Raw genomic sequence first — 23,665 nt, 5'->3', positions numbered from 1 at the left:
AACATACATACATTCATATACACACAATAACATCCTACTTATAACAAATACATATCATTTTTACCAAATACTCATATACCACATATACATCAAATACACATACATTGACATATATACAACAAATTCATATATATTCAAATTAAAAGTCAAATTAGCAAATGAACTTACCTTTCTTCAAGAAATGGAGTTAGAAATTGGTCCCAAAAGCTTTAACCACACCTAGAGAAATTTGCTTGGAACAATGTGGGGAGAAATTTACTTCTAATCCAAAACAACACCACCAAAAACAAATATATGAACAGTTTATTACCATTCAATCACTAGATGAAGTTAAAAATCAAAATTAACATACAAATTAAAAAGAAAATTACAAAATCAACTTACCTTTGTTGAAGAAATGGAGTTAGAAATTGGTTCCAAAAGCTTTAACCACACCTAGAATCTTAATAGGACACAATGTGGGAAGAAATTTGCTTGGAACAAGCAAATAGAAGTGAAAATCAGAAGAAGCTGGAAATGGGGAAGGAAAGAAGCGCAACAAACAGAAAGCAAATGGAGAAATGAGGGTTCCTCGTGCGTTTTTTTTTTTTAATTTTTAAATTTTTTTTTTTATCTGGGAGAGGCAATAGCGGCGACACCTTTAGCGGTGACAGGTAGAGCTTTACCGCTTTTAGCAATAGCGGCGACAAACTGGAGGGAAGGATACCATGTGTTTTTTCGTTAACTATTAGCGGCGACTTTTTAAGTCTTTAGCGGTGACAAATATGTCGCCGGTATTAGGTTAGATACGATAAGACACCCCACCCGTTAGATTAGATATCTCATCGAACGGTTCAGATGTAACAAAGGGAGAAAGCGCGGATCCGGGTGCCAACCCTTTACCGGCAACACTATTACCGGCGACAACGGCCTTAAGCGGCAACAATATCTAGAGTCGCCGCTAAAGCCCCTAGTCGCCGGTAATAGTGTCGCCGGTAAAGAGTATATTTCTTATAGTGTAACTTCATTGTCGGCCACCAAATCACCAATAAAATAGTTTCAAATCCAAGTACATTTAGTACTTCCAAGGTGTATCGAGTACCTTATTTGTGTGCTTCATCTAATAAGATCTTGTTTCATACAAATAGTATCTCCTTATCTTTAATGCATTAACTATTACTGTCAACCAAATCATGGTCATACTTCAACTAGTGCATTGTTTTCACAACTAAAATTACGAAATTTCATCAATACCATTTTATCCTAGATTACATAGTTTTAGTATCTTTTATGCAAGTTAAACTTTGGTTTTAGTCTTGTGAAATATTACAATGTCTTACTTAAAGGAATTGTTATACGTAGGGGTAATATCACTGAAGTGTCTAATTAAATAGGAAAAATGTCACAGAATCTATATTATATGAAATTAAAATGTTATTTATAATGTAAATTGTAATTCAAAACGAAAACTTGAGCATTTATGGTTTTGGTTTAGAGCAATTAGCTTGGTCTCCAAACCACTGAACGAAAGACAAACATTGTTTTTTTAAATTAAAGAATTTAAGCACAAAACAATAATATTTCAAATAAAAATTTAATAATACCTTGGTTGCAGTTTTAAAATTTTCGGAGCATGAAGAATCACTTTCTAAAAAGCTATCTTAAACTAAAAAAAATTAAGAAATATTATTTAAATGTATCTAGCTTACTTTGTGAGTGATTGTTCATCACCCTTCGATTTGTTATAATGATAGATCCATACACAAACACACTTGTACCTCTTGCGATGGATCTCCATTCAGTCTCTTGTACACATGTATACTCTCTTACTTCCATGTGTTCTTCTTTGGATGCCATTCCCTCTTACATGTCACTCCCTCCTTCACCTTCTTCCTCCATAAAAACCTACCTCTCGCTCTCAGTTCGCCACACACCATCCATTCGCCACACCTTCATCTATGGCGTCCAAAGCTTCTTTGCTTCTCTCGTTCCTCCTACTCTTCTCCACCTGCCTCGCCCACCACCAGCAACAACAGCAGCAGCAGCTGCCGCAAAACCAGTGCCAGATTGGAAGAATCGATGCTCTTGAGCCATACGATAGGATCCAAGCCGAAGCTGGTGTCACTGAGTTCTGGAACGCCGATGAGAAGCAGTTCCAGTGTGCCGGCGTTGAGTTTCTCCGACACGTGATTCAACCTGGTGGACTTCTCTTGCCATCCTACGTCAACGCCCCTCTCTTGTCCTTCATCGAAAAAGGTGTTTTATTTTTCCTTTCCATACTTTGAATTAATTCAAGAATATATAGGAATTCATGGGTTGTTGACTTGTACATCTGATCTCTACAGGAAGGGGTGTTCACGGGGTTATATTGCCGGGATGTCCAGAAACCTATGAATATTCTCAGGAACAACAGTTTTCCGGTCAAAGCGAACGCAGAGGACAGAAGTTTCAAGGGTTACAAGATCGCCACCAGAAAGTACGGAACTTGAACCAGGGAGATGTTGTTGCCATTCCCGCCGGAACAGCTCACTGGATTTATAACGACGGCGAGACAGAACTTGTTGCTGTAGTCTTCTTCGACACTCAGAACAGCGCTAACCAGCTTGATCAAAACCACAGGGTACATAAATTACGTTACATCAAAACTATTAATTAATTACCAAACTTAGAACTAACTAAAAGATTCGATCGAGCTTATATATAATTAAATGTTTCAGAGATTCTTCCTCGCCGGGAACCCTCAAGGTCAAAGCGAACAGCAACAAGGTCAGAGGCAACCACGCAGACAACAAGGTCAGACACAGCAGGAGCAGCCCTACCGCAATGCTGGCAATATCTTCAACGGTTTCGATGTGGAGTTCTTAGCAGAAGCATTCAACGTCGACAGGGAGACTGCTGAGAAGCTTCAAGGACAAAGAGACCAAAGAGGTCACATCGTTAACGTCGAACAAGATCTTCAAATCATCAGGCCACCGCAGACCAGAGAACAGCAAGAACGAGAACAACAGGGCGGACGTCAAGGTGGACGGAGCAACGGTTTTGAAGAAACCATTTGCAGCTTGAAGCTAAGCGAGAACATCGATAACCCCACCCACGCCGACTTCGTAAACCCACAAGCCGGCAGGATTACAAACCTCAACAGCTTCAAATTCCCCGTTCTCCGACAACTCCAACTCAGCGCGGAGAGAGGCGAACTCCACCCTAATGCAATTCAGGCACCACACTGGACATTAAACGCCCACAGTCTTGTGTACATCACCGACGGATCCTTGAGGATACAGATCGTGAACAACGCAGGGGAGTCAGTTTTCGACGATGAGCTCAGGGAAGGACAGGTGGTGGTGATCCCACAAAACTTTGCAGTGATCAAGAGAGCCGGTGAACAAGGATCGAGGTGGATTTCTTTCAAGACTAACGACAACGCTATGATAGCTAATCTTGCTGGTCGTGTATCGGCCATCAGGAGCATGCCGGTGGATGTGGTGGCGAATGCGTATCAGTTGTCAAGAAACGACGCTCAGAAGCTGAAGTTCAGCCAGCAGGAGTCGCTTTTGCTTAGCCCCAGCTCTTATTCTAGGAGCCAGGGGAGGGCTTCGGCTTAAGTGAAAGTCTCTGCACTGAGTTTAGGGTTTCAAGAATTAATAAAGGAGATGTAACAAGAGTTGTATAATAGTGCAAGAGTAATAAGACCTTAAAACCTTTCAAATTTTGCTTATCTTTGCATGCTCTTAATTTTAATGGCAACTCGCAAATTGCATCTATTTTCATATTTCAAAATGCAATTTTTTTATTTAATTATAAATTACTAGTATAAATCATAAACTGCTAATTAATTCAATAGTATGGTCTACTCAAAGTAAATCAAAACCCCTCTCCTCGCAACGAAGACAACATTGTCACTCGGTCTATAGAAGAGATATCCAAAGGATTTCTGTAGGTAGCCGATGAAAATAATCGCTCACTACGAGGTTCGAGCTTGTCGTGAGTCTCTCGTCTTACGAAAACTTTACAACCCCAAACTTTGATATGTGCCAACGAGGGAGTTTTCCCTGTCCACATCTCGTGAGGTGTTTTGGCTACCTTCTTTGTAGGGACTCGGTTAAGGATATGGGCGGTAGTCTCTAAGGCATATCCCCAGAATGAGTTAGGTAGTGAAGCACGACTCATCATAGAACGAACCATGTCCAACAAGGTTCGATTACACCTTTCTTCCATACCATTCAACTGCGGTGTCCTAGGTGGCGTCAATTGCGAAACTATTTCGCATTCCTTGAGATAGTCATGGAATTCAAGACTTAGGTACTCTCCTCCTCGATCGGATCGAAGCATCTTGATTTCCCTGCCCAATTGATTTTCCACTTCATGTTTGAATTCTTTGAACCTTTCAAACGTTTTTGACTTGTGCTTGATTAAGTAGATATAGCCATATCTACTATAATCATCGGTAAAAGTCACATAGAAGCGGTTCCCATCTTTTGTGGTAGATCTAAAGGGTCCACATACATTGGTATGTATGAGATCCAATAAACCCTCACCCCTTTTACAAGTGCCAGTGAAGGGTGACTTGGTCATCTTTCCAAGTAAACAAGATTCGCACGTGTCATCTTCCCTAAGGTCGAATAACTGCAACACTCCATTCTTTTGAGTTGGGCTATACGCTTCTTGTTGACATGTCCAAGACGACAATGCCACAAGGATGCTCTATCCATACTAATGGAAGAATCCATACACAACACATCATTTCCTAGGTTATCTACAACCATAACAGTTTCATAAATTCCATTACAAGGCATTGCTGCAAAGTACAAAACACCATTTAGAAAAGCATAAATAGAACCATTCATATTATTAAATGAATATCTAAATCCTTGTTTAAACAAATCATGAAAAGAAATGATGTTTCTTGCCATATCTGGCGAGTAGCAATAATTATTTAAATCTAAATTCAATCCATTACTAAGCACTAAAGAATACACTCCAATCTTGGTAACAGGTGGCGATCTTCTGCTCCCCATGATTAGATTTATTCTTCCGAGCTCCACATCTCTACTTCTTCCTAGTCCTTGCAAATCAGAACAAATGTGGTAACCACATCCTGTGTCAAGAACCCACGAAATAGTATGGGATGAATTACTAGATTTAATTGTGTATATACCTGCAAAAGATGGCTTGATCTTTCCATCCTTGATGGCTTGCAGATATTCCGGGCAGCTTCTCTTCTAATGCCCTATTTTGTGGCAATGATGGCACTCTGCCTCCTTTGGGTTAGGGTTGGGCTTAGCAAGATCAACCTTGGTCCCACTAGAAGAGGAACCATCTTGGGACTTTCCCTTGCGGTGGTTCTTTGAAGAAGCCTTCCTCTTCTTGCCCCTTCCCTGCCCAATTGCCAAAACAGGAGCAGCAGACGGATTGGGAGATGGTGCAACAGAATTGTCCTTAAGATTGCTCTCAGCAGTCCTTAGGAGCCCTTGGAGTTTGCTTAGGGTGACCTCTTCCTTGTTCATGTGGTAAGTCATCCTAAATTGGTTGTAGCATGAGGGAAAGGAGTGAAGAACAATGTCGATAGCCAAATCTTCCCCAAAGTTGACATTCAACTTGCGAAGACGATCGACATACCTTTGCATCTTTTGCAAGTGCACAGTGAGAGATTCTCCACTTCCCATTTTAGCAGTGATCATATTGGTTATGATCTCATAGCGCTCTTGCCTCGCGCTTTGGTGGTATCGCTCCATCAAGTCAAGATGCATCTCATAAGGATACATGTCCTCATAGGACTTTTGGAATTCGGAGTTCATAGTGGCTATCATGATGCAATGGACTTTCGTTGCATCACGCTCATATGTTTCAAACACAGCCATTTCTTCGGGAGTGGCAGTTTCTGGATTGATCTTCTCGAGCTTCTCATCGAGAACATACTCCTTGTCCTCGTATCGCGCGATCGTGCGAATGTATCTTATCCATTCGCTAAAGTTCGATCCATCGAAAGTCACCTTTTGACAAAGGCTCATTAGCGTGAATGAGCTAGCAACAGCGTTGTTAACATTAGACATCTACAAATAGAAAGGACAAAGTTGATTAGAATTAAGTCCCTAATTAACACCCAACATGAAAATTTAGGGCTAGGACCCAACAACATTATTTACATATTAGAAAAGGGATGCCGTGATCCAACATGCAAACAATTTGGAGGTAAGTGAATGACGATTCACTAATTCTTCACAATTGAAAACATCATATTTAAGTTTTAAATGTATTGAGAATTCCTAGATTTTTTTTAGATTCATTGAACTTTTCAATGGCATGTTTAAATCTCGATATGCCCCTCTAGTTTGTGACTGGGATACCGATGATCACAAAGCGGGTGTGAATAACCATGCAAATCTACATGGTGCCTTCATTGTTACAATCACCTATTCGATGTGCCGGTAACCACACGCGCTCCACCAAACTATGATAAACAATGAATCACCCTTTGCCACCTTTGCTTGGACCCAATTAGTGTGCCGGTTAACAACACACGCTCCACTAACATCTAAACAAGGGTGCAAAGTGTAATTTCATGGGATTGCATCAATTCACTTTTCCTAAAGTAACTAAGATTAAGAATTTTATAAAATAGTTTAGTTACTTTATAGATTCATTATACTTATTAATGAGAAGAGGTTTGCCCTATCCTACCCGTTCGGCTAACGACCATCCACCAGTCAAGCAAGCGGTATGTGTGAGTGTACACCCATTAAGCGCCATTTTATAGGCAGCAACCTTATACCCACCTTATAAACTAGTTTCGTGAATGAGGCCTACTAACGGTAAGACTATCATATTTTAACTCATACATATATATATATATATATATATATATATATATATATATATATATATTAAGCTTGTAATCATATAATAGTATAGGGTTGAATTTTGAACTTGTAAAATTCTAGGGTTTGAAATTTAAATTATTCAAATTAAATTTTTAATCACAAAACTTAAATTTCAAAACTTGAGGAGAAGTTTTAAAGTTTTCAGAACATAGGGATCAAATAGCAAATAATGTAAATCAACAATTAGATTATCTCAATTTGATCTAATTCATTATTACTTGCAAAACAATTCACCAATTCAATTCAAATAATCAATTATTATCACATAAGGAAATTATTATTCAATTAATTGGTAATTATTCAACTCGCCGAGTACCCACTACGGACTCGCCGAGTCCACAGTGGAACTCGCCGAGTCCACAGTGGAACTCGCCGAGTCCACAGTGGAACTCGCCGAGTCCACAGTGGAACTCGCTGAGTCCATAGTGGAACTCGCCGAGTTCCTCAGGCAGAAGACAAAAAAATCGAATTTTGCAAACAACAAGCAATTAACCAATGCATCAATTCAATAGAAATCAATCAAGACTCTGATACCATTGATGGGTTTGAGCCATAAGAACTTTCTATGGGCACATGCAAACCCTAATGCTTGGATCTAGGTTTCTCTAATTGAACATGCACTGAATCCAAGACTTACAATACTAGATCTAATGTAAACAATTGAATCAAATCATATGTAATTGGATCTAGAACCATACCTTAGATTACTTGCTTGATTCTTCTTCTCCTTAGAGCTTAGAGTCACAATTGTCACTCCTCTAATGGATTACAAACACCAACTAGCAAGAGGATGATATTGAGAGAGAGGGGACAGGGTGATAAATCGGCTCTAGGGTTCCTTACCTTGCATGAGTGCCGATTTCCCTCACCCTAGGGGTGTATTTATACTATGGGATACTAGGGTTTCACCTTTAACCCTAATTGAATAACTTAGGCCCTAAGCAATCCAAGATCCTCCTAGATACTAGGCTTGGACGAATTTAAGGTTCCCTAACCCTAAATTTCGTCCACTCCATCACCCATAAGGATACATAGCCCAAAACACAACTATCACACATTTGACAGTTTATGCCCCTTTATTCAATTAACCTCTTTAAGTCACAAAATTAATTCTTAATTAATATATGGCTTATATTAATCAAATAATATAATTATGTCTTTAATATATTATTCTCATAATATATTAACAATAATATTTCTTCTCTCTTAACAAATCATCCTGTCAAGTTGTTATGGCGAAGGCAACCCAAAAGGACCATGCACAACCGGGTCAAGTACTTACCAAATATAGTTACAGCCTTAGACACTAATCCAACAGATACATCCGTTGCAACGGAGGAGTTCCTCCTGGAAATTAGTCAGAGGTAGGCAGAGACCGGCATTATGCTCAGAACAGATCTATCGGTAAATAATGGGCCCCACCCGGTATACATATAAACACATAAACACAAATAATCACAAATATAACTAGCATACAACATAATCATCAGGACCCACCCGACATCGGGTCCCCCTTGGTATACATAATAGATATCATACATGTAGAGTCACGCAGACAACTAGCATCCTAAACATAATAAACCATGGGCCGACATTGGTGCATTTGACCCGCCAAACACAGTGAGGAAACTCACCTCAAGTTGTTGAATCTCTCAAATAATTAGATCTCAACCCATATTCAAAAATCTAAATTACCTGTCCAACATCGAGGGTAAAAGACCATTTTACCTTTTTCTTACTTGGCCCAAAACCAAGGCCCAACCCATTTGCTCAAAAAGCCAAAATTCCTACATGGTATCCCAAAGCCCAATATGGACCAACTTCCTAAATAGGTCTAAAACCCATTATGGCCTAAATCGAGGAAAGACCATAGCTTAGAAATGTCCCAAAGTTAGAAGTCTAATGGCCCAACAAGGTCCAAACCCTAAAAGTCCAAAATATGGCCCAAACCTATGAAAGTCAATTGAAAGTCAAACTGCTAAGTAAGCTTGGCGTACTCAGACTTACGTTCAGCGTACACCTTCCAAGGCCAGTACGCGTAGTGCGTACGAGCTGGGTGCACCCCGCTTACTCTACAGACGACCAACCCAACCCATTAAGAACTTAAGCGGTTAGGCCATTAAGCTAAACTATTAGATCTGATCCTAAATGGTGACTTAACACGTAAAGTTGGCAACTTTAATCCCATGCATGACTTAATGGGCACCAAAACTAAAAAAGAACCATATTACAGATCCTAACACATGCATGGACCAATATAACTCGCTAACGTTACATTCTTATGGACAAGGGACCATAAAGGTGCTAAGATCTAACATCCATGGCTTCAGGAGTGGATCATAATCTCAAATATGGCTTAAAGGACCCAAAATTGAACAAATAATATCCTAAGTTGGATCTAGCATAAGGAACCATCAAGTTGAGAACTTTTACCTCAAATATCATGCAAAGATGAAGATGATGTTGGATTAGTGTCTAAGTCCATAACTATTTTTGGTATGTACTTGACCCGATGGTGCATGGTCCTTTTGGGTTGCCTTCACCAAAGCAACTTGATAGGATGAATTATGGAGAGAAAGGATTAAATATGATTTATTAATATATTATGGGAATAATATATTAAAGGAGAAATCATATTGTTTAATTAATATTAGTCAATAATTAATTGGTAATTAGTTTTGTGACTAAAAGAGATTAATTAAACTTAAGGGACTGGAATTGTAATTATAAGATAATTGCAATTTGGGCCATGGATTGCCTTATATTATAAGGTGGACGAATTCTATGGGGGAAGCCCATATGAAATCGTCCAAGGCCTTGAGAAAAGGGATCCATGGGTTGCTTAGGGCTTAAGCATCCAAATTAGGGTTTCCTTGTTAGATAACCCTAATTGCCTCATTATATATAGATCCCTTAAGGACCAAAAATGTGGCTAAGCTTCTTGCTAGGGTTTCACATGAGTGTTGGTAGCCTCCATTCTCTCTCCTCTTCATCCTCTTGCTTATGGTGTTTGTGAACCATTAAAGGAGTGACACTTGTGACTCTAAGCCTTCCAAAGTCAATACAAGGAGATTTGGGATTGTTATTGCTACATAACAATCAAGGTAACATTATAAACCTATTCTCATGTTAATATGATTATTTGAATGCTAGAATTAGGGTTTATAGTCTTGGATTACTTGCATCTACAATAGAGAAACCTAGATCCAAGCATTAGGGTTTGTATGAGCACATAGGATGTCTTATGACCAAAACTCATCAGTGGTATCAGAGCCTAGACTGGTTTCAATTGTATTGTTGCATTACATGTTCAAAAAATTCGATTTTTGATGTTCTGGAGGCTGGACTCGCCGAGTCCATAGCTGAACTCGCCGAGTCCATGCAGACTCGATGAGTCCAAGCTTGACTCGACGAGTTAACTCGTCAGATGGAGCATATCTCGGGATTTCTTGCTGTTTTTGCTTTGGGATAGTTACCTTATCATATTAGATCAATATAAATCCGATTTTATGATATATTTGACTATATTCTTGATCTAATTGAAGATATTTATCAATTAATAAGATAATTGTTTCCTTATGTGATAATTGATTAATTATTCTGACTAAATTGATAAATTGTTTTGCAAGAAATCATTAAATAAATCAAATATGGATAATTATGTGATTAATTGTTAATTTACATTATTTGTTATTTGATCCTTATGTTATGAAATGTTTCATATTTTCCCCTTTAGGTTTTATAGTTTAAATTTGAACCCAAAAGTTTTGTTTTTTTGAAATTTAAATAGTTAAAACCCTAATGTTTTGAAAAAGGATTCAAAACTTGCCCTCAAGTTTTGGAATTTAATATTTTCGATTAATAGTTTAATTTCATGTATATTTAAATTCTAAACACTAATGTTTTGAAATGTTTCAAAACTTTCCCTCAAGTTTTGGAATTTAAAAGTGGATTAAAAGTTTAATTAGAAATGTTAAATTCTAAGACTCTAGTATTGTTTTGAAAAAGTTCAAATCACACCCTTATGGTTTTATTAATTAATTAAGGTGTATAATTAAAAGAGGTTTAATAAATCCATAAAAGTTTAGGTTAACAATTTAATTGAATTAAAAGTATAATTGTTAAATTAGACCACCTAGTATTTTAAAAGTGTAAAATACACCCTATACTATATATATAACATTAAAAGTCTAACATTATATATATGTATGAGTAAAAGTCAGTCTTACCGTTAGTAGGCCTCATTCACGAAGCTGGTCTATAAGGGGTGTTTAAGGAAATTGCCTATAAAATGGCGATTGAATGGGTATCCACTCTTACCCACCGCACTCTTGACTAGTGGAGGGTCGTTAGCCGAACGGGTAGGATAGGACGAAACCTTCCATTATAAGTATAATGAAGTATAAAAGTAACTAAATGTTTTCATAAAATTCCCAATCTTAGTTACTTAGGCAAAAGTGAATTGATGCAATTCCATGAAATTACACTTTGTGCCCTTGCGAAGACATTAGTGGAGCGTGTATGGTTAACCGGCACACTAAATGGTTCTAAGCAAAGGTAGCAAAGGGTGACTCAATGTTTGTCGTAGTTCGGTGGAGCGTGTGTGGTTTACCGGCACATCGAATAGGTGACTGTAACATGTGAGGGCACCATGTAAGTTTGCATGGTTATTCACACCCGCTTTGTGATCCTCGACATCCCAGTCACAAACTAGAGGGGCATATCGAGATTTAAACATGCCATTGAAAGTTCAATGAATCTCAAAGGATCTAGGAGTTTTCATAGATTTAAAACTTAAATTTCTTTTTCGTTTTTCATGGTGGAAATTAGTGAATCGTTATTCACTTACCTTCAAATGTTCTGCAATATGGGTTACGACATCCCTCTCCCGAGTTGTAGAATATTGTGTTGGGTCCTAGCCTTAGTATTTCATTTGGGTGGTTTACTAAGGACTCAATCTATCAACTAACTTGAATTTGTTTTTCTCCCGTTTTGTAGATGTCAAAGTTTGACAACTATGGTTTTCCCAAATCCCATGGAACAAGCCTTCCACATGAAGATGATATTCCACGATTCGATCGAGGAACAAGAGATCATGCTTCACTTCCTCCTCCTCCTCAAATTATTCTCCCTAAGCCACAAGTTCGAAGGCTTGAAAAGTTCAAGCTCACTCAATCCCTTTTGGCAAGTAAACATAAAGAATGAAAGTCGGTGTGTGCACACGTCCTAGGGATGAAGTCACACATTGATAGGTTAAGAATGTTGGGATCCGTTGTCTGTGAGGAGATGGCTGTTGATTGGGTTCTTCAGTCACTTCCTAACTCGTATGGTGAGTTCGTAAGAGAGTACTATACGATGAACCGTGACGTGACCCTTATAGATCTCACCTATATGCTTATTGCTGCGAAATCAGCAATGGTTTGGCGCAATAGAAAAAGCAAAGTTGATTGGTGAATCTGCCTTCAAGACCTCTATGGATATAGACAATGGCAACGAAAGACTTGCTATGATCAAAAAGTTTGATCATAAGAGTAAGGCAGTGTCTGAAGTAGTTCCATGTCCTGTTCCAAAAGAGTCAATTTGCTTTTATTGCCAAGAGAAGGGGCATTGGAGACGAAGTTGCCCTATTTACCTAAGAGATCTAAGAGATGGGAGAGTCAAAACGTATGGCTCTGCTTTAGGTAAAATCCATTGACTAACTCTTTTAAGCTCCTATTCTAGATTCTTAATACATAATGTGATAAGATTACAATTGATGTTTGTAGAATCAAAGAAAAGAGAGGAGGCTTAAGGGAAGAAGTGAGCAGAATCTAACCGTGAAGAAATGGATTTCGATCGCATTACTTGAAGATTAGATTTTGAGCTACTACTTAGAGTTATAATTAGAAATATGTATTAACATAGTTTTTCAATGAATTGCATTGTAAGGACAAATTTTTTTTCCACAATAAAATAAATTTTGATTTTATATTTATCCTTGCAATGGCATATATAAAAAATTGATGTTTGGATGTTTCTATTATTAGCAATAATGGATTTGATTCTTAGTTATGGAAATATCGAAAATTTACCAAATAAGGAGAGTTTCTCATCGCCCAAGTTTAAATTGGACAGAAACTTGGAATCATGCAACTTGGTTGCACGACGAATGAGAAATTTTATATTTGGAAATTAGACTAATTCATTGACAAAGTGTCAAGTGAAGGACTAGGAGATCAAGTACACAAAGTTGCGTATTGATCAAGTCCACCATAAGAGTAAAAAAGATATTCGTCATGATTTACTAAAGGTTTAGTAAATATGGTTATACTTATAAGATTAAGTGTAATTCTGAATTGATTGAAAATGTTTAAATCAATAGCAGAACAAATAAGAAGAATCAAGTAGGCAGAAAGATAAAAGTTTCTCCATTTTAAGAATAAGGGAGAGTACCTTTTATGCTTTATGATAGGTCTTAATGATTAAGAACCATGTCTCAATGGATCCTCTAAGTGAGTCTTAGTACAATTGTATGTCTAAGAAGAGGAATCAAGAATTGAAAAATTGTTAAATCAAGAAGTCAATTATACTTCATTCCAAAACAAGTCTTAGAGTTAAGATTGTGACATTGAGCGGAAAAGTATTAAGAAGGTTTATAACATTCATCAAATGTGGAAAGTTGTGATGTCTTGGATAAGACAAAGACAAACTAGGACCAATTTATGAAGTGTTTTGATAAAAGCTACACTAACTCTTGAATATTTGTTTGTCAAGAAATGGTTATTGACAAGAGAATCTTATATGTCAAGGAGTCAGTGGGAGTGTTAATGGTCTTGAAAGGTTTCAAGAACAAATCAAATAAACCTTATCGATCATCACTAGCACACGAGTTGAGGTTTACGACCTATCGTGTTGACATTATTTTGGTTCTGTGCTATTCCAATTGAGTTAATTATGCATGTGAGTTCTATGAGTTCTCATTTTGAACGCATAAAAGGCAAGGCACCTTAATCAATGAAAGGTACATTGATAGGAAAGGGTGCGCTACTTAACTACTTGGAAGACATGGTGGGCAGCTGTGCTACCATAAGGCAAGAAATCAAGATTAAGAAAGTTCGGTCCATATGAGTTTGAATTTGTCGTAAACTTTGGTTTTAACAAATTCACATGGATAGGAACACATACACCGTTTAAATCTAAGTGTCATAAGATTTTCTCCTTCATGAAAATGATTGTGAGGAAATGCTTTCACTAAGAAAGATTTTAAGAAGATAGTGATTGTAAAATTGCATTCTCAAATTCGATTATGGTTACGGTATCCCTTTCCATAATTTGAATTGTGAGGTTTGGCAATTAGTCTTAATTGTTTAGACACACATATGAACTATCTAAGGCAAAAGTGTATAAGAAGCCTTGATAAAAGATTATCAAAGAACTAAGTATTAGAAACATGAACTTAAGAAATTCAATAAGTATTGTTTTTCTGAAAGTTAAGATGTTTATGAATACATGTCAAAGCTAGTGGGAGCATAAGTGTTATGTTTTTATAATAATCATGATGATAGTGGGAGCATAAATGTTATGATTGTATGATTATTAAGACACGTATTGCAAGTTGGCAATATTAATTATAGAAAACAAGAGTTATACCTTGCAAAGTAGTAAGGGTTATAAAGTTGTTTTGCTATAATTAAGGGAGAGAATATTATGCTTCATTTCAAATCTAAAGGCTTAGGTTGCGGAATGTTAATAAATTTAGTCAAAGGTACATAGTGTGTTCTTAAAATTTCGATTATGATTACGGCATTCCTCTTCACAATTCGAATTTTGAGAACATAGCAAATAAAATATTATGGCAGAAGATTGATAAAGTATCAAATCATTATGTAAGACAGTATGCATCGTGTCCCATACGCTTTGGGTATAGCATCGATTGCAAATGCTACAATATTTGACCATTCTAAAATTTTCCAAATGTCTAGCGCATTTAGAGGGAAAAAGGACTAGAATCGGTTTTGACTAAAATAATTAAACAACTATCAAAGGACGACGAGGATTGGTTGCTTGTGAGTAGTTGGAAGCATGGTATTGGATGAACCATATCGACATTATTATGAATAGAAAAGATTCTATTAAGAATTAGTTGTCATATGGAAATTATGGAAATGATTCCATATTAGATGGACCATATCGACATTATTATGAATAGATAAGATTCTATTAAGAATGAGTTGTCATATGAAAAATATGGAAGCGTGTCCATATTGGGAATTGAATATTGAAAATCTATGTCTAGATTAGAAACTTTTATACAAAAAGATGTTCAAAGGAATGTACTTTGAATAAGAGACATCATATCTAAGGAATTGTCTTGAAACAATCTCTGATAGAGGACTTTGTAATATCATTGGCAATAGTCTTTGTGACTTTGGTGCAGTGACATTACGAAAGGATCATTGCATAAAATGTTAGAATCTAGCATATTCAATAAGTTGCAAGAATTTGATATTCTTTCACTTATGAAAAGGATTTGGAGTAGTGAAATGAGAATGATTGGAAATGTGTTCAAGTTGATCTATTTCACAAAGTAAGAACCATAGGTAAACATTGTGTGCATGCTAGGAGCATGGGACAAGTGTAATGATTCAAGTAAGAAGTTGATTACCCGAAACGATAAATAATGAGTAATCGATATGGTGATAAATAAAAGGTGTTTTTTTTATACTCAAAGGTTTGAGGCCATATGGGATTAGTATTATTCTTGTGTTTCACATTTGCATGTTTTGACTTCCTGAATAATTTAATTGGTTAAGAACAGTTAAATTATTCGAACGGGTCACAGTCATTCATATGTTGGAAGTAGGTATGAATGAAGACTGTCGTGAATTGGTGTGTGGATTGTCTAAAGAGCATTAGACATAGCAAATGTTTGCTGCAACGTTCATGAGTGCTTATGAATATGATTTGAGCATTGGATTAAACCCACGCTCACTTGGATCACTCCATGAATTGTATCACGAGTGATTGGTGAGACGATAACATCTTATATTCTTGAAACCGAGATGTGTGAGTTGTATCTTACAAATCGGTTGCACATTGATAATATGTAAACGCACTAGTAACTTGGTGTTATAAAACATATTATTGTGTGTGATTCGGTGAGTGAGTGCAAGCAAGCATTGTATCAAAGTTTATCCGTTCCTTTTATCCAAAGTAGGATAAAAGCGATATCTTTGGGCCCCTCGATGATTTAGTGATGACAAACGTAAATGCTCGGTCGGGATAGGGCTAATTTGATTTGTTCAATTAGTCAGTCGTCATAAATCGGGAATCGAGATATAGTACAAAGAGAATGATTTGAAATCATATCTCATATGATATCTAGAATGGAGGAATATATGATCCCTTATGTAAGGACACGCGTATCTGATAGGATCAGAGTTGACAGCGGCTTTGGAAAGCTATAATTGCAGATCAGGATCTGAAGTCATACGCATAATAGTTATTAGACTTATCCAAGTGGGAGACTGTTGGATTAGTGTCTAAGTCCATAACTATTTTTGTATGTACTTGACCCGATGGTGCATGGTCCTTTTGGGTTGCCTTCACCAAAGCAACTTGATAGGATGAATTATGGAGAGAAAGGATTAAATATGATTTATTAATATATTATGGGAATAATATATTAAAGGAGAAATCATATTGTTTAATTAATATTAGTCAATAATTAATTGGTAATTAGTTTTGTGACTAAAAGAGATTAATTAAACTTAAGGGACCATAATTGTAATTATAAGATAATTGCAATTTGGTCCATGGATTGCCTTATATTATAAGGTGGACGAATTCTATGGGGGAAGCCCATATGAAATTGTCCAAGGCCTTGAGAAAAGGGCTCCATGGGTTGCTTAGCGCTTAAGCATCCAAATTAGGGTTTCCTTGTTAGATAACCCTAATTACCTCACTATATATAGATCCCTTAAGGACCAAAAACGTGGCTAAGCTTCTTTCTAGGGTTTCACACGAGTTTTGGTAGCCTCCATCCTCTCTCCTCTTCATCCTCTTGCTTATGGTGTTTGTGAACCATTAGAGGAGTGACACTTGTGACTCTAAGCCTTCCAAAGTCAATACAAGGAGATTTGGGATTGTTATTGCTACATAACAATCAAGGTAACATTATAAACCTATTCTCATGTTAATATGATTATTTGAATGCTAGAATTAGGGTTTATAGTCTTGGATTACTTGCATGTACAATAGAGAAACCTAGATCCAAGCATTATGGTTTGTATGAGCACATAGGATGTCTTATGACCAAAACCCATCAGATGACTCTGGATCTACAAGCTCAAGCTACTCCTAAGCAACCTCCAAGTGTTCTTATTCCTTCACTTCACCAAAAACACCACTAAAACTCACTTTCAAGATCAAAACTCACAAATGGCAATTAGGGTTTTGATCTTAGGGTATAGAGAGACAGGGGCTGTTCATAAGAAGGTCCAAGGGTGTCATAAGTTGTTTAAATAGGGCACAAAACCTAAAAATTAGGGGTTTCCCTTGCATTGCGTACGCCCTCATACTCCCACGTACGCCCAACGTACGTGGGTGCATCCACGATCCAACCAACGAGCCAATACGCTCAGCGTACTCATAGAGTACGTCCCACGTACTGAGCTAGGGAATAAAATAAGAGAAATTTGCGTTAAGCGTTCAAAAGGACATACCAATAATCTCGAATGTTACAATTTTACTCTGATGATTTTGATACATTTGCACTATGATTGGTTTTGAAACACAAGATGTATGGATTTGATGATTTTAAAAATGAAAATGGTTATCAGTATTTTGGGACGTTACAAGCGTGTTGTGTGTCTTCCTAGGGAGTGTGTAATATTGGCGGTTAATCAAATATGATTGAGAAGGGTATATATGGACAAAGTAAGATAGCATGAGAACACTTGGTCCAGCTTTATGGCATGTTTCTCATTTAATTGATTTATTGCTTTCGAGATGGAACATGCATTCAACTGTCTATCTTATATTTGGCTATGTACGACTATGTTTTTGCATGATGTTGCATCGGTAACAATCTGGAAACCTTCAATCCATCCCCAAACGTAGATGACACATCACCTTTTCCACTCCATCCCTTACATTCTATGCAAACCTTCAATCCATCCCCAAACGTCATGTGACCCTGGATAGACCGGTCAAGTTCATGAAACTTTTCACTTTCACTAGTCATATGATTACCTGCTTCGTCCTATATTTTAGTCTAGATGAATTTTGTTCCTATATTTTAGTCTAGATAAATTTCATTGGGTAGTTTCAGTTTTTCAGTATAAGTAGGAGATACAATTTAACGTTTTCTAGTTGTTTTTTGTTTTTGAAGCTCAAGAGCAGTTTCTCTTCTTCCTCTGTTTTCTTGTTTGCAGTTAAAGAAAGAAAAGGGTTGCTTCTTACATATTCCACATTTAGTATGAAATGTTTTCGAATCCTAGTTTGAGGTGACCAACCGTTAAAAAAAAGGCATACAAAATTAATACACTTTAAAAAAATATGAAAATAGATGCAATTTATAATCACCTTAAATCAAGTGTTTTGATTTACTTTGAGCAGAGCATACTATTGAATTAATTAGCAGTTTATGATTTATACTAGTAATTTATAATCAAATAAAAAAATTGCATTTTGAAATATGAAAATAGATGCAATTTGCGAGTTGCCATTAAAATTAAGAGCATGCAAAGATAAGCAAAATTTGAAAGGTTTTAAGGTCTTATTACTCTTGCACTATTATACAACTCTTGTTACATCTCCTTTATTAATTCTTGAAACCCTAAACTCAGTGCAGAGACTTTCACTTAAGCCGAAGCCCTCCCCTGGCTCCTAGAATAAGAGCTGGGGCTAAGCAAAAGCGACTCCTGCTGGCTGAACTTCAGCTTCTGAGCGTCGTTTCTTGACAACTGATACGCATTCGCCACCACATCCACCGGCATGCTCCTGATGGCCGATACACGACCAGCAAGATTAGCTATCATAGCGTTGTCGTTAGTCTTGAAAGAAATCCACCTCGATCCTTGTTCACCGGCTCTCTTGATCACTGCAAAGTTTTGTGGGATCACCACCACCTGTCCTTCCCTGAGCTCATCGTCGAAAACTGACTCCCCTGCGTTGTTCACGATCTGTATCCTCAAGGATCCGTCGGTGATGTACACAAGACTGTGGGCGTTTAATGTCCAGTGTGGTGCCTGAATTGCATTAGGGTGGAGTTCGCCTCTCTCCGCGCTGAGTTGGAGTTGTCGGAGAACGGGGAATTTGAAGCTGTTGAGGTTTGTAATCCTGCCGGCTTGTGGGTTTACGAAGTCGGCGTGGGTGGGGTTATCGATGTTCTCGCTTAGCTTCAAGCTGCAAATGGTTTCTTCAAAACCGTTGCTCCGTCCACCTTGACGTCCGCCCTGTTGTTCTCGTTCTTGCTGTTCTCTGGTCTGCGGTGGCCTGATGATTTGAAGATCTTGTTCGACGTTAACGATGTGACCTCTTTGGTCTCTTTGTCCTTGAAGCTTCTCAGCAGTCTCCCTGTCGACGTTGAATGCTTCTGCTAAGAACTCCACATCGAAACCGTTGAAGATATTGCCAGCATTGCGGTAGGGCTGCTCCTGCTGTGTCTGACCTTGTTGTCTGCGTGGTTGCCTCTGACCTTGTTGCTGTTCGCTTTGACCTTGAGGGTTCCCGGCGAGGAAGAATCTCTGAAACATTTAATTATATATAAGCTCGATCGAATCTTTTAGTTAGTTCTAAGTTTGGTAATTAATTAATAGTTTTGATGTAACGTAATTTATGTACCCTGTGGTTTTGATCAAGCTGGTTAGCGCTGTTCTGAGTGTCGAAGAAGACTACAGCAACAAGTTCTGTCTCGCCGTCGTTATAAATCCAGTGAGCTGTTCCGGCGGGAATGGCAACAACATCTCCCTGGTTCAAGTTCCGTACTTTCTGGTGGCGATCTTGTAACCCTTGAAACTTCTGTCCTCTGCGTTCGCTTTGACCGGAAAACTGTTGTTCCTGAGAATATTCATAGGTTTCTGGACATCCCGGCAATATAACCCCGTGAACACCCCTTCCTGTAGAGATCAGATGTACAAGTCAACAACCCATGAATTCCTATATATTCTTGAATTAATTCAAAGTATGGAAAGGAAAAATAAAACACCTTTTTCGATGAAGGACAAGAGAGGGGCGTTGACGTAGGATGGCAAGAGAAGTCCACCAGGTTGAATCACGTGTCGGAGAAACTCAACGCCGGCACACTGGAACTGCTTCTCATCGGCGTTCCAGAACTCAGTGACACCAGCTTCGGCTTGGATCCTATCGTATGGCTCAAGAGCATCGATTCTTCCAATCTGGCACTGGTTTTGAGGCAGCTGCTGCTGCTTCTGCTGTTGTTGCTGGTGGCGGGCGAGGCAGGTGGAGAAGAGTAGGAGGAATGAGAGAATCAAAGAAGCTTTGAACGCCATTGATGAAGGTGTGGCAAATGGAGAGCGAGAGGTAGGTTTTTATTGAGGAAGAAGGTGACGGAGAGCGTGACATGTAAGATCGAATGGCATGGAAAATATAACACATGGAGGTAAGAGATGGTACATGTGTACAAGTTAGTGATCAGTGTCAATCCATGGCAGGAGGTACAAGTGTGTCTGTATATGGGTCGTCATCATCTTCATGATAATAACCTGAAGGGTGACGAACAATCACTCAGAAGTAAGCTAGATACATTCTAAGAGAAATTGAGTAAACATATTTCTAATAGTTTTATAAAAGAACCATTTTCTTAAGAACTAACAATATAGTCTGGAACACATTTCGGACACATGTTTAATAAGGGTCAAAGGTTAATCCGATCCGTAAATATGTGTTAGGGTGCAAACCCAATCTCACAATCAAAGAAAAAGAAAATAGATGCTAACATATAAGGTAGTTAATAATCATTTATATACCAATTGGTTTTAAAAAAATAGAACCTTATTATTCTTTTATGTTGATTATGGTTGAGCTATTAACCATCCTAGCAATATGCTCCCCTTATATGTACCATCTCAGATAATCATTACGGATTCTCATTTTGGACCTATGTTTGGAACACATTTTGAATGTTAATTTTCAAAACAAATGTCGGGTGATAGTGAAAAGCTCATGTTTTGTTTTTTTTTTTTTTTGTTTTTTTGTGGTATGTATCGTTATTTTAATCTTATTATTTTGTTTTTAGATTATTATCCGAACCAGAATGTATTGTGCTTTATATTTTGAAATATTAATTTGTTTGAAGTAGATGTTTGTGATATTTAAGCTTTTGGTTTGAGTTATATTTGTATTAGAAACAATTAGTACATGGAAAATCATAGAAAACAGTGACACGAACAAGAACACTATGGAATACGAAGAACAAGACTAGTCCTTAATATGTACAACTAGTTTGGAATTCACAGAGCAAGTATGGAACTCAAAAATTACTAGTCTCAGGCAATAGTATGCAAATTTTAAAATTTTTGCAGCATGACAATATATATGATGCAATTGTCACTACAACATACAAACCTAAATTTTTTGGACGTCTTGTTTCGGTTGGTGGGTTGATGTGTCTATGGGTGTAGAATGACACCCAATAGTATGCCATTACTTATTATGTATGGAGGTAGTAAGCCATCATCGATATGTTGTTGAGGAGTTATTATTTCATGACTAATGACTTTATTTTAATAAGAGAGCTTTCTGCCTTGTCAAAGGGTTTGTGGTTCAGGGAGTATTTTGCAGCTTGATTATCGATCGCGCAATTCAAAAACTGCATACTACCATTGGTCTTGGCTTCATATTCGGTGAAAGTTGTTGAATTGCAACATGACATCAATATATATATATATATATATATATATATATATATATATATATATATATATATATATATATATATATATATATATATATATATATATATATATATATATATATATATATATATTAGCATAAACTTTTGTGATAGATTCACTAGGCAAGCCACATGAGGACGAAAACATTGCATTGGTTTAGATTTAGACCAATTCAACATGTATCAAGTAATTAATATCAAAATTATGATTTTATTTTATATTTAATTTTTATAAAATGCCAATTTTTTTGGTGCCACATATGTGCGTGGGGATGAGTAATCTTAGATTACATGTAAGGATAGTTGTTTATTGTCTTTGATAAAATCGATGAGCATTTAAATCTCATCGGCCTCAATAAAAATCGTATACATGATTCCCTATTTTTAGTTTTTCCAACATCAAATGTTGATGTGAAGATTTGGTTACTATCTGTCGTGCCCAGTACTGCTCGAAACATTGGTCCCATATATTCTCCTTTTACGTGGACTCCGTCGATGAAGTTGGATTAGGTGTCTAAGATTATAACTATAATTGGTATATATTTGAATTGATAGAAGTACATTCCTTTTGGGTTGCCCTCATGATGACTTTTAGAGAGGGAGATTAATTTATTATGTGATTAATAAATTGAAATAAATAGTTTATTAATATATTATGACAATAATATATTAACTAGAAATAGTAATATTTAATTAAGAACTAATCAAAATTAATTTGGGATTAATTGGATTAATTAAAAGTATATGGGTTAAAGTGTAATTGTTCAATAGTTGAACAAGAGGAGCTCCAGAACATTCCTAGCTCTTGGATGGTTTTAGGAGGAGTTTTAAGGTTCTAGAATTATCTTTGGAGGATAATTAGAAAACTGAATAATTATCGATTCAAGATAATATTATTATATGGTTTACGTTATCCAGGGTTTCCAGGTTGCACTATATAAGGACCCCTAAGCATTGCATTTTCGACGACTCATTATTCTAAAGAGATAGCCGAAATTCTATTGTTTTCTCTCCTCTCTATAATCTTCCTTCTTGCTAGCTTGGGTATGAACCATTAGAGGCACGTTAATTATGGTGCTTGCTTCCAAGAGATCTACAAGTGAAGGATTTTTGTTATTTACTGTAATAACAACAAGGTATGTAAACCGAAATCCTTTTATGATTTTTGAAATATGCTTAGGGTTTCTAGGGTTTCCTATGTGATGTTCTCAGTTATAGGTTCAATAGTGAAAACATAGATCCTTAGATTGCATGTGAACTTATGGGTTTAAAGTTCATTTGTTTTACCTAATTTCTATCAGTGGTATCAAAATGTTTGATTTATTTTCAATTGAATAACTATAATAGTATAATTATATTAATTAGGGTTTATAGAAATTAAATCCTAAAAGCAAAGAATTTCGACTAGGGTTAAGGTTTTTTGAAACCCTAGCCCTTCCCCCTTGATTTCGAAATTTAGGGTTAGGGTTTTGAAACCCTAGCCTTCCTCCCTCCCCTAGATTTTCGAAAATGGCTAGTAGTTAGGGTTTCATTTTTTTAGATAATTTTTAGTTTAATTTGATAAAAGGGATAATTATAAAACTAGATAACTCATACACCCTAATTTTTGAAAATTAAAGGGTTAGGATTAGGATGAAATTATTTGATTAATTTAATTTGTTAATCCTTATTTGATTTAATATATTAAAGTAATTGTTAATTAATAGATAAATATTGAATTGATTTTTTGGTTTATTTAAATTTAGATTAATTGATTATTAATTTTCGAAGTTTAAAAAATTAAATAAACCTAGTATTTTGAAAAGTTTAAAATAAACCTTATATATATATATTATTAATTGTTAATATATTATATGTATAAGAATCAATCGGTCAAATCACTAGTACGCCTCAATCACGAAGTTAGTCTATA

The 23,665-nt window shown here is 36.6% G+C and overlaps 2 protein-coding genes across 2 annotated transcripts; one reads left to right on the top strand and one right to left on the bottom strand.

The window, feature by feature from the left end:
• The first annotated feature begins 1,902 nt into the window (after nt 1-1,902).
• Nucleotides 1,903-3,694, top strand: LOC111891569 (11S globulin seed storage protein G3). Its single transcript, XM_023887621.1, has 3 exons — nt 1,903-2,235; nt 2,325-2,599; nt 2,697-3,694. Exons 1-3 carry the CDS (start codon nt 1,938-1,940, stop codon nt 3,579-3,581), a joined length of 1,458 nt encoding a protein of 485 aa, XP_023743389.1. The 5' UTR covers nt 1,903-1,937; the 3' UTR covers nt 3,582-3,694.
• Nucleotides 3,695-18,587: 14,893 nt separating this feature from the next.
• On the bottom strand, nt 18,588-20,365 carry LOC111891570 (11S globulin seed storage protein G3). Its single transcript, XM_023887623.3, has 3 exons — nt 20,047-20,365; nt 19,683-19,957; nt 18,588-19,585 (listed from the first exon to the last, which is right to left on the bottom strand). The coding sequence occupies exons 1-3, from the start codon at nt 20,348-20,350 to the stop codon at nt 18,701-18,703; spliced, it is 1,464 nt and encodes a 487-aa protein (XP_023743391.1). The 5' UTR covers nt 20,351-20,365; the 3' UTR covers nt 18,588-18,700.
• Nucleotides 20,366-23,665: the final 3,300 nt, after the last annotated feature.

Source organism: Lactuca sativa, chromosome 5 (assembly GCF_002870075.4).
Source record: "Lactuca sativa cultivar Salinas chromosome 5, Lsat_Salinas_v11, whole genome shotgun sequence".
NCBI classification, from domain to species: domain Eukaryota; kingdom Viridiplantae; phylum Streptophyta; class Magnoliopsida; order Asterales; family Asteraceae; genus Lactuca; species Lactuca sativa.
Note: the sequence above shows the minus strand (reverse complement) of the source record. Positions and strands in the feature narration are given on the sequence as shown.